Below are 15,317 nucleotides of genomic sequence, written 5' to 3'. Positions count from 1 at the left end.
TGATCTGACCACACTGCATTGATGATCTCTGACCTGCAACAGTGATCTCTGACCTGCGCCAGTGGTCTCTGACCTGCGCCAGTGGTCTCTGACCTGCAATAGTGATCCCTGACCTGGCGGTACTGGAATGAGTGGGCGGTTGGGGACCTGCTCCCAGCCTTAGCACATTCAGCTCTCCATCCCACCACCAATAAGTGGGGAGAATGGACAGTGGCCTTGTGGGGAAAAGTTATGTCACCATGTCAGGGGACTCATGGGCACTTGTGTTAATACTGTCACCATCGGTGGCACAAGATTACCTCACTATCTCTGGCAACAGAGGTCGTAAATTGAATGCGAGTCATAGAATCATAGAAATTTGTGGCACAGAAGGAGGCCATTCGACCCATCGTGTCTGTGCCGGCTGAAAAAGAGCCACCCAGCCTGATCCCACTTTCCAGCTCTTGGTCCGTAGCCCTGTAGTCAGTCCGATACACAGCACATTTCATGAGATTGAATTCAGGAGGAATTTTAATATAATTTCACCCAGTTTCCAGGACCCTTGTCCCTGTTCTGACGAAGGGTCCCCACTTAACACAAACCAGATTCTGATAGCTGCACCGTGCAATTTATTTTACCTGAAAGAAAGAACTTGCATTTATATAGCGCCTTTCACAACCTCAGGAACTGCCAAATTGCTTTAAAGCCAATGAAGTACTTTCTGAAGTGTAGTCACTGATTGGAAATGTGGCAGCCAACTTGCGCACAGAAAGATCGCACACACAGCACCGAGATAATGACCAGATCATCTGTTATTAGAAATGTTTGTTGAGGGATCAATATTGGCCAGGACACTGGGGAGAACTCCCTTGCTCTTCTTCGGAATAGTGGCCATGGAATCTTATACGTCTGTTTAAGAGGGCAAACGAGGCCTCGGATTAATGTCTCATCTGAAAGATGGCACCTCCGATACTGCAGCGCTCCCTCAGTACTGACCCTCCGACAGTGCAGCGTTCCCTCAGTACTGACCCTCCGACAGTGCAGCGTTCCCTCAGTACTGACCCTCCGACAGTGCAGCGTTCCCTCAATACTGACCCTCCAACACTGCAGCGCTCCCTCAGTACTGCCCCTCCGACAGTGCAGCGCTCCCTCAGTACTGACCCTCCGACAGTGCAGCGCTCCCTCAGTACTGCCCCTCCGACAGTGCAGCGCTCCCTCGGTACTGACCCTCTGACAGTGCAGCACTCCCTCGGTACTGACCCTCCGACAGTGCAGCACTCCCTCGGTACTGACCCTCCGACAGTGCAGCACTCCCTCCGTACTGACCCTCCGACAGTGCAGCGCTCCCTCAGTACTGACCCTCCAACATTGCAGCGCTCCCTCAGTACTGACCCTCCGACAGTGCAGCGCTCCCTCAGTACTGACCCTCCGACAGTGCAGCGCTCCCTCAGTACTGCCCCTCCGACAGTGCAGCGCTCCCTCAGTACTGACCCTCCGACAGTGCAGCGCTCCCTCAGTACTGCCCCTCTGACAGTGCAGCGCTCCCTCAGTACTGACCCTCTGACAGTGCAGCGCTCCCTTAGTACTGACCCTCCGACAGTGCAGCGCTCCCTCAGTACTGACCCTCCGACAGTGCAGCGCTCCCTCAGTACTGCCCCTCCGACAGTGCAGCGCTCCCTCAGTACTGACCCTCCGACAGTGCAGCGCTCCCTCGGTACTGACCCTCCGACAGTGCAGCACTCCCTCGGTACTGACCCTCTGACAGTGCAGCACTCCCTCGGTACTGCCCCTCCGACAGTGCGGTGCTCCCTCAGTACTGACCCTCCAACATTGCAGCGCTCCCTCAGTACTGCCCCTCCGACAGTGCAGCGCTCCCTCAGTACTGACCCTCCGACAGTGCGGTGCTCCCTCAGTACTGACCCTCCGACAGTGCGGTGCTCCCTCAGTACTGACCCTCCGACATTGCAGCGCTCCCTCAGTACTGCCCCTCCGACAGTGCAGCGCTCCCTCAGTACTGACCCTCCGACAGTGCGGTGCTCCCTCAGTACTGACCCTCCGACAGTGCAGCGCTCCCTCAGTACTGACCCTCCGACAGTGCAGCGCACCCTCTGTACTGACCCTCCCTCGGTACTGACCCTCCGACAGTACTGACCCCCCCTCGGTACTGACCCTCCCTCGGTACTGACTTTCCGACAGTACTGACCCTCCGACAGTACTGACCCTCCGTCGGTACGGACCCTCCATCGGTACTGACCCTCCATCGGTACGGACCCTCCCTCAGTAGTGACCCTCCCTCAGTACTGACCCTCCCTCTGTACTGAACCTCCCTCGGTACTGACTTTCCGTCAGTACTGACCATCCGACAGTACTGACCCTCTGACAGTACTGACTCTCCCTCAGTGCGGACTCTCCCTCGGTACTGACCCTCCCTCGGTACTGACCCTCCGACAGTACTGACCCTCTGACAGTACTGACCCTCCGACAGTACTGACCCTCCCTCGGTACTGACCTTCCGTCAGTACTGACCCTCCGACAGTACTGACCCTCCCTCGGTACTGACCCTCCCTCGGTACTGACCCTCCGACAGTACTGACCCTCCGACAGTACTGACCCTCCCTCGGTACTGACCCTCCCTCGGTATTGCACTGAGAGTTTCGGCCTGGATTTATTTTTCTTTCTTTTTTATTTTACTTATAGTTTTTTTTACTTGAATTCTATGCAGCTCTGAACGTGTTAACCAATCTCCTGCCCTCCTTTGTCCCAGGAAGTGATGGCCTGACAGGACTTGATGATTAGTTCTTACCTTAATGTAACTCCAGGACACTGAGAAGAGATAGTCAGGCATGGTGGCTGTGTTTGAGGAGCTTTGATTTCAGGCCAAATAGTCAGAAAGTGCTGGAGGCACTAACACCGCGAGCCAGCACTCAGCGCACGGTCAGAGGAAGGAGATCAAATGACCAATTCACCCGAAATCTGAAAAACAGGCTCCTCCAACACTCTCGATTCTGGATGTGCTGAAACTGGAACCAGAGCCTGAAACTGAATGTGAACCTCGATCCCGTTTCTCCCTCGCTGTCCGTCAGCCTCTTTGTACTGGTGAAGTACAGGAATTACTGAGCACCAGAGAGGAAACAAACAGTCTGCTCACCACTCGGCTACTAGGGCAAGTAATCCCTTCCAATCAGAGCGTTCCCAGCATCTCCTCTCTCCTCACTCTCTGGGGACGGAGCCAAGTATAGAAGATGTCAGGTTGGACAGTCAGCCTGCTGGCTCCCTCCTCTCTCCCAGCCGTCAATCCTTTAGGAAGCAGAGTATTAACCCTGTGAAAGCAGCAATGCTCCGTGTACCCCAGCAATGAAGCACACAAATTCTAGGCTCAGTGAGTCGCACTCCCGCCTCTGGATCAGAGGGATGTGGGTTCAAATCGTACTCCAGACATTTGAGCACAAAATCCAGGCCAACACTCCCAGTGCAGTACTGAGGGAGGGTCAGTACTGAGGGAGTGCTGCACTGTAGGAGGGTCAGTACTGAGGGAGCGCTGTACTGTAGGAGGGTCAGTACTGAGGGAGCGCTGCACTGTAGGAGGGTCAGTACTGAGGGAGCGCTGCACTGTAGGAGGGTCAGTACTGAGGGAGCGCTGCACAGTCGGAGGGTCAGTACTGAGGGAGTGATGCACAGTCAGAGGGTCAGTACTGAGGGAGCGCAACACAGTCAGAGGGTCAGTACTGAGGGAGTACTGCACAGTCAGAGAGTCAGGACTGAGGGAGCGCAACAAAGTCAGAGGGTCAGTACTGAGGGAGTGCTGCACAGTCGGAGGGTCAGTACTGAGGGAGTGATGCACAGTCAGAGGGTCAGTACTGAGGGAGTGCTGCACAGTCAGAGGGTGAGTGCTGGTCAGTACTGAGGGAGTGCTACACAGTCAGAGGGTCAGTACTGAGGGAGTGCTGCACAGTCGGAGGGTCAGTACTGAGGGAGTGCTACACAGTCAGAGGGGCAGTACTGAGGGAGTGCTGCACAGTCAGAGGGTCAGTACTGAGGGAGTGCTACACAGTCAGAGGGGCAGTACTGAGGGAGTGCTGCACAGTGAGACGGTCAGTACTGAGGGAGCACTGCACAGTCGGAGGGTCAGTACTGAGGGAGTGCTACACAGTCAGCGGGGCAGTACTGAGGGAGCGCTACACAATCAGAGGGTCAGTAGTGAGGGAGTGTTACACGGTCAGTACTGAGGGAGCGCCGCACTGTTGGAGGGTCAGTACTGAGGGAGCGCTACACAGTCGGAGGGTCAGTACTGAGGGAGCGCTGCACAGTTGGAGGGTCAGTACTGAGGGAGTGCCATACAGTCAGAGGGTCAGTACTGAGGGAGTGTTACACAGTCAGAGGGTCAGTACTGAGGGAGCGCCGCACTGTCGGAGGGTCAGTACTGAGGGAGCGCTGCCCTGTCGGAGGGTCAGTACTGAGGGAGCGCTGCATTGTCGGAGGGTCAGTACTGAGGGAGCGCTGCACTGTCGGAGGGTCAGTACTGAGGGAGCGCTGCACTGTCGGAGGGTCAGTACTGAGGGAGCGCTGCACTGTCGGAGGGTCAGTACTGAGGGAGCGCTGCACTGTCGGAGGGGCAGTACTGAGGAAGTGCAGCACTGTCGGAGGGTCAGTACCGAGGGAGTGCTGCACTGTCGGAGGTGCTATCTTTCGGATGAGGCATTAAACCGAGGCCCTCTCTGATGGATGTAAAAGATCCCATGATACTATTCAAAGAAGAGCAGGGGAGTTCTCCCCAGTGTCCTGGGCAATATTGGTCCCTCAACCAACACCTAAAACAGAATATCTGGTCATTTAATGCATTGCGTTTGTGGGATCTTGCTGTGTGCAATTTGGCTGCTGTATTACCTACATTACAACAGTGACTACACTTCATTGGCTGTAAAGTGTTTTGAGACGTCCTGAGATCATGAAAGGCGCTTTATAAATGTGAGTCTTTAACATTTTTTTTGGTGTTCCCATAATCTGTGCTGGGAGGTGCAGAATGACCCACCCATGCTTCCCATGGGGCAGATCACTGACATTTCCACTGCAGTGAGGAGTGTACTGAGTCCTCACTCCTGGAGGCCACTCTCGATACCCCACCCAATGGTCATCCTTCATGTCTGGATGCTTGGTGAGGACAGGGGCAGGCTTGGGTATGATGCATACCATGGCTAAATAACCTGGAGAGCATTCCAGCCGAGCCTGATCCCGTTCTCACCCGAGAGCCACATGCATGGGCTGACTCCCCTCTCCCTGGCCGGTCCTGAAACCAACTATAACACTCCTACTGAGATCAGCCAACTCGGCACAGACTGGAATAAACCTGGGAATTCCAGCCTTTCCCACGCATCAGGCAACTCTGCTGTAAAACAACATCGCAGGGAGGGTACAGGATGTGCTTGGGGAAGTGAGAAATGGGTCTCAGTGTGCTCAGCAATGAAAGCAGCTGCCTGTTATAAGTGTTTTTTAAAATGTTTTTGTCAATACCGTGAATGCCCCGAATCTTACAACACCAGGTTATAGTCCAACATTTTATATTATAGGCTGTCCCCTAATCCCTGGGGAGGGGCTGTCCCTAATCCCTGGGGAGGGGGTGTTCCCTAAACTCTGGGGAGGGGCTGTCCCCTAATCCCTGGGGAGGGGGTGTTCCCTGAACCCTGGGGGGAGTGGAGTCCCCTAAACCTTGTGGAGGGAGTATTCTGTGGGGGAGGGGTATTCTGTAGGGGAGGGGTATTCTGTGGGGGGAGGGGTGGTCTCTAAACCCTCTGAGGTCCCTTTAATATGATAAGGAGTAAGATCACTGTCCAGGTTGTCCCCTCCATGAACCAACGTATGGAGGTTTCTCACTTGAGTGATGTACCGGAGGATGCCCAGTGTCAGAGGGACAGTCAGTGCCCTCAGGGCGGGTAGGAGGCAAACTGAAGAGTGTAAAATCCTACGTCATGTTCTCACAGACTGTGCCAACTGGAGTTATTGCCAATGTTTTGCTTTAAGGCAGCGGGAAAAGAGAAATAGAGAATCGAGGGCCTGTGGAATTCAGACACAATCACTTTCCTCACGGACTCAACATTGAAAAATCTCAACTTGGAGCCGCAATGTGTTGTAATCAGGGTCAGACACATCTGGTCAAACCTGGGAGCATCAGAGCTGAGGGATATACTGAGGAATATATTATAACTTTACTCCTGATTACACTGTCCCCGTGTTCAGTACAGAATAAGGAGTTTATTACACCTTTACCCCACTGTATTGTATTGTGGCCATTGGTCAGACTCGGTGTGAACGATGGCCATCGGTCAGTGTCGGTGCGGATGATGGCCATCGGTCAGAGTCGGTGCGGACGATGGCCATCGGTCAGAGTCGGTGCGGACGATGGCCATCGGTCAGTGTCGGTGCGGACGATGGCCATCGGTCAGTGTCGGTGCGGACGATGGCCATCGGTCAGTGTCGGTGCGGACGATGGCCTTTGGTCAGAGTTGGTGTGGCCTGCAGTTGCTGTTCTCCTCTCTGCTGATTTATGGGGGTTGATCACTGAAACTAAATGATCTGCCAGTTGACCAGGAAATCCCTGGAATGGTGACAGTGAAAAGACTTTTGAATCTGAAAGTTTGAAACACTGTGAGAAACAATGGCAAAAAAACCTTACGAATCATTACCGAGCTTTCATGGCCAGGTTAGAATCGGCCCCTTTAAATCCCACTTCCATCCCTTCTATATGCAGACAGTAGGTGCACAGTGTGAAGCAGCTCTCGATGCCCCACGTTATTGCAGTTGAACTATAGGTCGTGAGGATGGAAACAGCATTTTTTATGGTCTTTTTGCGCTGCCTTAAACTTCTACATGGCTCCCCCTGTGCTGTCGAGGCAGGCTTGGCCAATCCTCACAGCCAATGGAGGCAAGGGAAAAATTGCTATAGCAACTGCAGAACCTCCATGGAAACTGCATCCACAAGTCCTCGGGCCGAGGTATGGTCCCCGGTGCAGTAGCAGCTCCTGGAGATCCCAGCACTGCTACAGTGAGCAGTAACACAGCCCCCGAGCTCCTCACTACACAGTCAGGCTCTCCCTAAAGGATCCCTGCCAACAAGACCAGACTTGGGTACAGCATTGACCGGCTGTATCATCATTCGGAGCTATCCCACAGAATGGAAAAAGGAAGTCAGTAAGGAGAGTATCACGCTAATTGAGTCTGGAGGTGACAAATGCCTGGGTGAGGGGTTCAGTGGTGATGGGGATTAGGTTTGGGGTGGATGGGAGCTCGGTTGTGGAGATGGATATCAGTGGTCTCAGTGATGGAGCGAAGGTGGTGTTTGAAGTAAAGATCAGCATTAAACAGAGCGCCAAGGTTGCACAGTCTTGTTAAACCTCAGTGCGAAGCCAGGGAGGGGGTTGGAATCAGCGTGGACAAGTGGACTTTGTGGAGAGCGCTGGAAACCATTGATTTGGTATTCCCAAAGTTCCATTAAAGGAAGTTCTAGGAATTTGGGATTATGGCCGAGGTTATACTCTTTCCCTCTCCCCTCTATCCCATTCTGTCCCTGGCTCACACGCTCTCTTTCCCTCATTCCCAATCTTATCTCTTCCCCCTTCCTCAAACTCCGGCTCTGTCTCTCCCACGCTGAGCTGCCAATAATTTTCCATAAACTAGTGGAAAATGCAGAGTTTGTCCAAAGATATTTATCACCAACTGCCAAATTAATTTTTTAAATACGTAAACAGATCTTAAAAAAAAACCATTCTACGTCACTAATACCCCAGAGAGTCAGCGAGGGAAATGGGTTAACTCTTTCACCAGCAAAAACTGGTTATACAGTGGGTAAAAGGGAACGATTCACTCCTGTCTGGTACTGTACGGCCCGTGTGTGTCTCAGTGTCAGCTCCTGTACATTGTACAGTACACAGTGGGTAAAAGGGAACGATTCACTCCTGTCTGGTACTGTACGGCCCGTGTGTGTCTCAGTGTCAGCTCCTGTACATTGTACAGTACACAGTGGGTAAAAGGGAACGATTCACTCCTGTCTGGTACTGTACGGCCCGTGTGTGTCTCAGTGTCAGCTCCTGTACATTGTACAGTACACAGTGGGTAAAAGGGAACGATCCACTCCTGTCTGGTACTGTACGGCCCGTGTGTGTCTCAGTGTCAGCTCCTGTACATTGTACAGTACACAGTGGGTAAAAGGGAACGATTCACTCCTGTCTGGGACTGTACGGCCCGTGTGTGTCTCAGTGTCAGCTCCTGTACATTGTACAGTACACAGTGGGTAAAAGGGAACGATTCACTCCTGTCTGGGACTGTACGGCCCGTGTGTGTGTCAGTGTCAGCTCCTGTACATTGTACAGTACACAGTGGGTAAAAGGGAACGATTCACTCCTGTCTGGTACTGTACGGCCCGTGTGTGTCTCAGTGTCAGCTCCTGTACATTGTACAGTACACAGTGGGTAAAAGGGAACAATCCACTCCTGTCTGGTACTGTACGGCCCGTGTGTGTCTCAGTGTCAGCTCCTGTACATTGTACAGTACACAGTGGGTAAAAGGGAACGATTCACTCCTTTCTGGTACTGTACGGCCTGTGTGTGTCTCAGTGTCAGCTCCTGTACATTGTACAGTACACAGTGGGTAAAAGGGAACGATCCACTCCTGTCTGGTACTGTACGGCCCGTGTGTGTCTCAGTGTCAGCTCCTGTACATTGTACAGTACACAGTGGGTAAAAGGGAACGATTCACTCCTGTCTGGGACTGTACGGCCCGTGTGTGTCTCAGTGTCAGCTCCTGTACATTGTACAGTACACAGTGGGTAAAAGGGAACGATTCACTCCTGTCTGGTACTGTATGACCCGCTACAACACTGGAAAATGTACTAATCTGGAGTTACTCCTCATTTTGAAGGATGACAGCTGTTGCCATGGTAACAGTTCACTTCTTACTCTTCTAAAACTATGAAAATATTTTTGTGAAAGAATATTCCATGAGATTTTGCATTTTGAAATTTTCCCACTTACCTCAGACTTGGTAATCATGTCTGAAAGTGAAAGTTAAGATTTGGAATCATTGAATTGTTACAGCACAGAAGGAGGCCATTTGTTCCATCGAGCCCGTGCCGGCTCTTTGTAAGAGCAATCCAGTTAGTCCCACTCCCCCGCTCTTTCCCTTTAGCCCTGCAAATTCTTTCCCTTTAAGTACTTATGCAGTTCCCTTTTGAAGGCCTTGATTGAATCTGCCTCCACCACCCCCTCGGGCAGTGCATTCCAGATCCTAACCACTCGCTGGGTAAATAAGTTTTTCCTCATGTCACCTTTGGTTCTTTTGCCAATCACCTTAAATCTATGTCCTCTGATTCTTGACCCTTCCACCAATGGGAACAGTTTCTCTTTATTTATTTTATCTAAACCCTTCATGATTTTGAACATCTCTATCCGATCTCCTGTTAACCTTCTCTGCTCCAAGGAGAACAACCCCAGCTTCTCCAATCTATCCACATAACTAAAGTCCCTCATCCCTGGAACCATTCTAGTAAATCTCTTCTACATCCTCTGTAGTAATATATGGACAGAAGGCGCAGGTAAGGGGGCCCTGGTGACCAGTTCAAGCACTTCCAGGTCAGGTACATCTTGGGTCAAATTCAAAGCAGATCACCCCCTTCACATTACACCAAGTGGTGAACACACTGACCTCATGCTCACTGTGGAATGGACTGAGAACCAATGGACTAAGGTACAGAGAAAGGCCACAGACTTCTGTGTCTGGGGCTATCAACCCAGGCCCGAGGTGACTGGTCAGCATCTGGAGATCCGTAGGTGGCTCAGTGGGTAAATGCTCTAGCTGGGGTGTTGGCATGATCTCTCACTGGTATAGTCCGGCCTTTAGAAGGCAAGATAAGAATATAAGAAATAGGAGCAGGAGTCGGCCATTCGGCCCCTCGAGTCCGTCCCGCCATTCAATCAGATCATGGCTGATCTTCGACCTCAACTCCACTTTCCCGCCCAATCCCTATAACCCTTAATTCCCCTAGAGTCCAAAAATCTATCTGAATATACTCAATGACTCAGCATCCACAGCCCTCTGGGGTAGAGAATTCCAAAGATTCACAACCCTCTGAGTGAAGAAATTCCTCCTCATCTCAGTCTTAAATGGCCGACCCCTTATCCTGAGACCAGGCCCCCTAGTTCTAGACTCTCCAGCCGGGGGAAACTGTCTCTGGCTGGAGATAGATTGGCTGCCCCCTCCCAACCACAGTGCCTCAATGCATGGATGCCCTGCCTGCTGTGATGAGCTTTACACAAGGTCCCAGGCTCTATCTCTGCTCTCAGTATGAATGGAGCACTCGGGTTAGGCGGGGGGGGACAGGATCCTGCTCCTGATCACTATTCAGGGCCGTACACTGATGTCAGATGATACTTTGTTAAACCACGTTCAGATCTCAGTGTGAACTAGTGAGTGGGGCTGGGTGGAGAGGCTGACAGTAAGTTGGAGAGTGGCTTGTTTAAGGATTGTAAACAATTTTACAACACCAAGTTATAGTCCAACAATTTTATTTGAAATTCACAAGCTTTCGGAGGCTTCCTCCTTCCTCAGGTGAACGTGGAAATGAAATCCTCGAACCCTTCGCATTTATAAATCACAGAACAATACCTGGTGATTACAGATAGTCTTTCCAACTGCCCGTTGCCAAGGCAATCACAGTGTGCAGACAGAGAGGTGTTACCTACATGGCCACCGAATATACAAACAACCAAAAAAAAAACAGAGAGAGAGAAAGGCAGAAACATAGAAACATCCGGAAGGAAGAGAAAGACAGAAAATGACCCGTTATATTAAAAACAGATAACTTTTGTTCGCTGGTGGGGTTACGTGCGTGTAGCGTGACATGAACCCAAGATCCCGGTTGAGGTCGTCCTCATGGGTGCGGAACTTGGCTATCAATTTCTGCTCGACGATTTTGCGTTGTCGTGTGTCTCGAAGGCCGCCTTGGAGTACGCTTACCCGAAGGTCGGTGGCTGAATGTCCTTGACTGCTGAAGTGTTCCCCGACTGGGAAGGAACCCTCCTGTCTGGCGATTGTTGCGCGGTGTCCGTTCATCCGTTGTCGCAGCGTCTACATGGTCTCACCAATGTACCATGCACTGGGGCATCCTTTCCTGCAACGTATGAGGTAGACAACGTTGGCCGAGTCACAGGAGTATGAACCATGTACCTGGTGGGTGGTGTCCTCTCGTGTGATGGTGGTATCTGTGTCGATGATCTGGCATGTCTTGCAGAGGTTACTGTGGCAGGGTTGTGTGGACTTCAGAAGTCAAGGACATTCAGCCACCGACCTTCGGGTAAGTGTACTCCAAGGCGGCCTTCGAGACACACGACAACGCAAAATCGTCGAGCAGAAATTGATAGCCAAGTTCCGCACCCATGAGGACGGCCTCAACCGGGATCTTGGGTTCATGTCACGCTACACGTAACCCCACCAGCGAACAAAAGTTATCTGTTTTTAATATAATGGGTCATTTTCTGTCTTTCTCTTCCTTCCGGATGTTTCTATGTTTCTGCTTCTCTCTCTGTTTTTTTTTGGTTGTTTGTATATTCGGTGGCCATGTAGGTAACACCTCTCTGTCTGCACACTGTGATTGCCTTGGCAACGGGCAGTTGGAAAGACTATCTGTAATCACCAGGTATTGTTCTGTGATTTATAAATGCGAAGGGTTCGAAGATTTCATTTCCACATTCACCTGAGGAAGGAGGAAGCCTCCGAAAGCTTGTGAATTTCAAATAAAATTGTTGGACTATAACTTGGTGTTGTAAAATTGTTTACAATTGCCAACCCCAGTCCATCACCGGCATCTCCACATCTTGTTTAAGGATGGCAGTGTGACACCGTGTAACAAACAATGTATTAATCTGTGTCTAAGAAGCAGTTATGTGTAAACTGCCGAGTCCTTGTGAGCCCACAAGGTCGAATTTCTGTGCATCCTGACATCAACTATAAAGGGTTTCAAAATTATGAGGGGTTTTGATAGAGTAAATAAGGAGAAACTGTTTCCAGTGGCAGGAGGGTCGGTAACCAGAGGACACAGATTTAAGATAATTGGTGAAAGACCCAGAGGGGAGATGAGGAGAATGTTTTTTACACAGCGAGTTGTTCTGATCTGGAATGCACTGCCTGAAAGGGCGGTGGAAGCAGATTCAATAATAACTTTCAAAAGGGAATTGGATAAATACTTGAAGGAGGAAAAAATTCACAGAGCTATGAGGAAAGAGCAGGGGAGCGGGACGAATTAGATAGCTCTTTCAAAGAGCTGGCACAGGCACAATGGGCTGAATGGCCTCCTCTTTGCAATTCTTTGAATGAGAGGCTAACTGCTCATGGGCAGATCCAGAGGTCAATCAAAGGTCAGAGGAACCAGCAGGAAATGACTGGCTTTCATGATCAAAAAAAATATTTATAGAAATCTGCATGTGTGACAAAGTGTGACACTTGAATCATGAAAGACATCTCAAAACTTTTACATTCTTGTAGGTATATATGTTACTTTTGACCTTCTTTTCCTCGTCTCCTGAAAGCAGTGAGTCTTGCTCTGGGCACCAGCTCTCGGCCCTCACTAGTGGCCATGCTTCATACATGAGTTCAGACATTGAGTGCTGGTAGGCTATTGGACCACAGGGGGCATCACATTCGAGCCTGATCCTGTCCTCATGCAACCCCCACACATGCTGCATAGCAACAACAACTTGCATTTATATAGCGCCTTTAACGTAGTAAAATGTCCCAAGGCGCTTCACAGGAGTGTAATCCCTTCCCTAACTGAGGGGCCACTGCACTCGGGAGAGTGAACTCATCTCAGTCTGGGGGATGGTGGTGGGTGGGAAGCTGCACCTTTCTGGTTTGTTGAACTCAGTACCACACACGGCAGTGCGGCCACCCACTGACCGTCCGGCTTGCCCCTAGCAGACGGGTTTACTGGTCACTCCCACAATGAACAGCTGGATCTACCACCAGACCAGCAGGATATCAGTGCTGAGATTTCCAATCAGTCAGTGGAAATGATAAAAATGTTTCAGTGCTGAGGTAGAGCTGTGAAGTTTGTCTTTCCATTTCCCAGTTTCTGTGAGCCCCCCCTCCCCACACCTTGCGTCTCCTTGGCTTCGGGGTGGGGAAGGGTTAACAGAGACAGAAGTCCAGGAAGGCTTGTGAACTCTGTGACAATAACGGGATAAAGGGAGCACCTGCCATTTGCAGCAACCTCACAATTAAAAACAAAATAGTTTCACGATCCCGGATAGCGAATGGGTCTGAGTACAGTCCTACCACAAGCTCAGGTCCAGCACACACACTCCTGACAAGTTTTAATCAGTTGGCAGGAGGGGGACGCATTATAATCACAAAGTCATGGAAAAGTCTGCGACTTGCTCACCCACCCTGTGACAGACGGAGGCTGCACACAGGCAACGGTCCTTGAAATCGAGAGAAACGGGGATGAGGTAAGGGGGGAATGGAATAAGTAGAGAAGCAGATTCCTACCTGATCCCACCAGGCCACCAGCCAGGGCTTAGAGCACGTCTCACAAAAAAAGTCAACCAGTGGCATCTTCTGACAGGCACTGGAGCTCCTGTGGAATTTATAAGTCTGCCTGTCCAGCAGTCAGAGGCAATCTCTGGTTAAACACCTGCACCGTTGGGGAGCTCTGTAGTAACTAGTCCAAGGCCCGTTCACCACAGAGCTTCTCCAGTCGTCCCACGAGCACGTACGAGGGAGAGTGAAGGCTCCGAGCTTTCAGATCACATCCAGTGTACTTGGCATCTCCTTGGAATCGGGAGTGACCTTAGCTGACAGCTGTATCTCTGGCATGTTTTCCTCGTGATACCGGCTCCTGGTCTGTGGGGCACGTGCCGCTGCTCCTACTCTGTCACCTTTATCTGGTGACGCCAGGTACTTCACGGGGCAAGGGCAGGCCAGGAGAGGGTTCTGCTCAGTGTAGGCCAAAGCCTGCAGCAGCCGGTGACAAGATGTCTCCCCTGCACTGCAGGCTCTGACTACCCACAGTACACCGCAGTTGGTGGAGAGGAGATAAAGGATCAGGCTCTCCCCTCTCACATCTTCTACACCAGTTGTGTTCAAACAAAACCTGACAACATATAAATTCTCGAGCACTCAGCAAGGTGAAGCACAAAGCTTGTCACAATAAATCCAGGGAAAAAGCATCGTAAAATGGAGCCTCTCTCTCTCTCTCTGGGTACCACAGTCAGCAGCTCTGTAATGACACAGGAGTCACAGTGCCTCAACCTCACTGATCTTCATTCCCTGTCCTCGAGGCCTTTCACTGATACCCCGGCCTCTCTCTCTCTCCTTGATGTCTGGAATGCACACTGTTTACAGTCTCTCCTCCTATGGCAGTCCAGCATAGACAGCGTCTGTCAGCTGCTCCTGTATCCTCACTGCAGTCAGTGATGTAAAAAGGGGGCGGGAGGGAGGGAGGGAGGTGTGCAGCACTACACCAGGGGGCACACGCAGGCTGGCACAACTAACCACTGCTGAACTCCAATAACCCCAGATTTTCTCTCTTATTACCCCACTGAAATTACAACCAAACAGAGAGGGAGGGGCATAATAGCATTAAAGGGGCAGTCCCAGCCAATTCCCTGCTGCAAATTAATCTCTGTTATTGTCTGTCTGATCTCTCTGTGTGTATATATATACATAAAATTTATCTTATCTCTTGTTCTGTATCATCTATCTCTTGCTCCATCCCTCTCTCACTCACTCACTATCTATCTATCTATCTGTCTATCTATTTATCTATCTATTCTCTGTCTATCTCTATCTATCTCTCTCTCGATCTCATCTGTCTATCTCTCTCCTCTCTGTCTGCCTATCTCTCTCTTTCTCTGTCTTTCTATCTATTTATCTATCCATTCTCTGTCTCTATCTCTCTATCTCTCTCTCAACCTCATGCCTATCTCACTCTCCTCTCTCGGTCTATCTCTCTCTCCATCTGTCTCTCTATCTCTCTCCCTATCTCTCTCTCTCCCTATCTCTCTTTTTTTATTCGTTCATGGGATGTGGGCGTCGCTGGCGAGGCCGGCATTTATTGCCCATCCCTAATTGCCCTTGAGAAGGTGGTGGTGAGCCGCCTTCTTGAACCGCTGCAGTCCGTGTGGTGAAGGTTCTCCCACAGTGCTGTTAGGAAGGGAGTTCCAGGATTTTGACCCAGCGACGATGAAGGAACGGCGATATATTTCCAAGTCGGGATGGTGTGTGACCTGGAGGGGAACGTGCAGGTGGTGATGTTCCCATGCGCCTGCTGCTCTTGTCCTTCTAGGTGGTAGAGGTCG

The 15,317-nt window shown here is 50.9% G+C and overlaps 1 protein-coding gene across 5 annotated transcripts in view; it reads right to left on the bottom strand.

Moving 5' to 3' along the window:
- Window positions 1–15,317, bottom strand: part of pde4a (phosphodiesterase 4A, cAMP-specific) — a 245,506-nt gene that overhangs the window by 23,003 nt on the left and 207,186 nt on the right. The window contains exon 1 of one of the 5 annotated variants that reach the window (XM_067972905.1): window positions 2,783–3,160. The exons of the other annotated variants lie outside the window; for them this stretch is intronic. Within the exon in view, the coding sequence (XP_067829006.1) occupies window positions 2,783–2,824 (42 nt within the window). The 5' untranslated portion in view covers window positions 2,825–3,160. Of the gene's footprint in view, window positions 1–2,782; window positions 3,161–15,317 lie in introns of those variants that run through there. 5 annotated transcript variants of the gene reach the window in all.

This window comes from Heptranchias perlo, chromosome 37 (assembly GCF_035084215.1).
Source record: "Heptranchias perlo isolate sHepPer1 chromosome 37, sHepPer1.hap1, whole genome shotgun sequence".
NCBI lineage: Eukaryota > Metazoa > Chordata > Chondrichthyes > Hexanchiformes > Hexanchidae > Heptranchias > Heptranchias perlo.
This window is presented reverse-complemented; position numbering and strand designations above follow the sequence as displayed.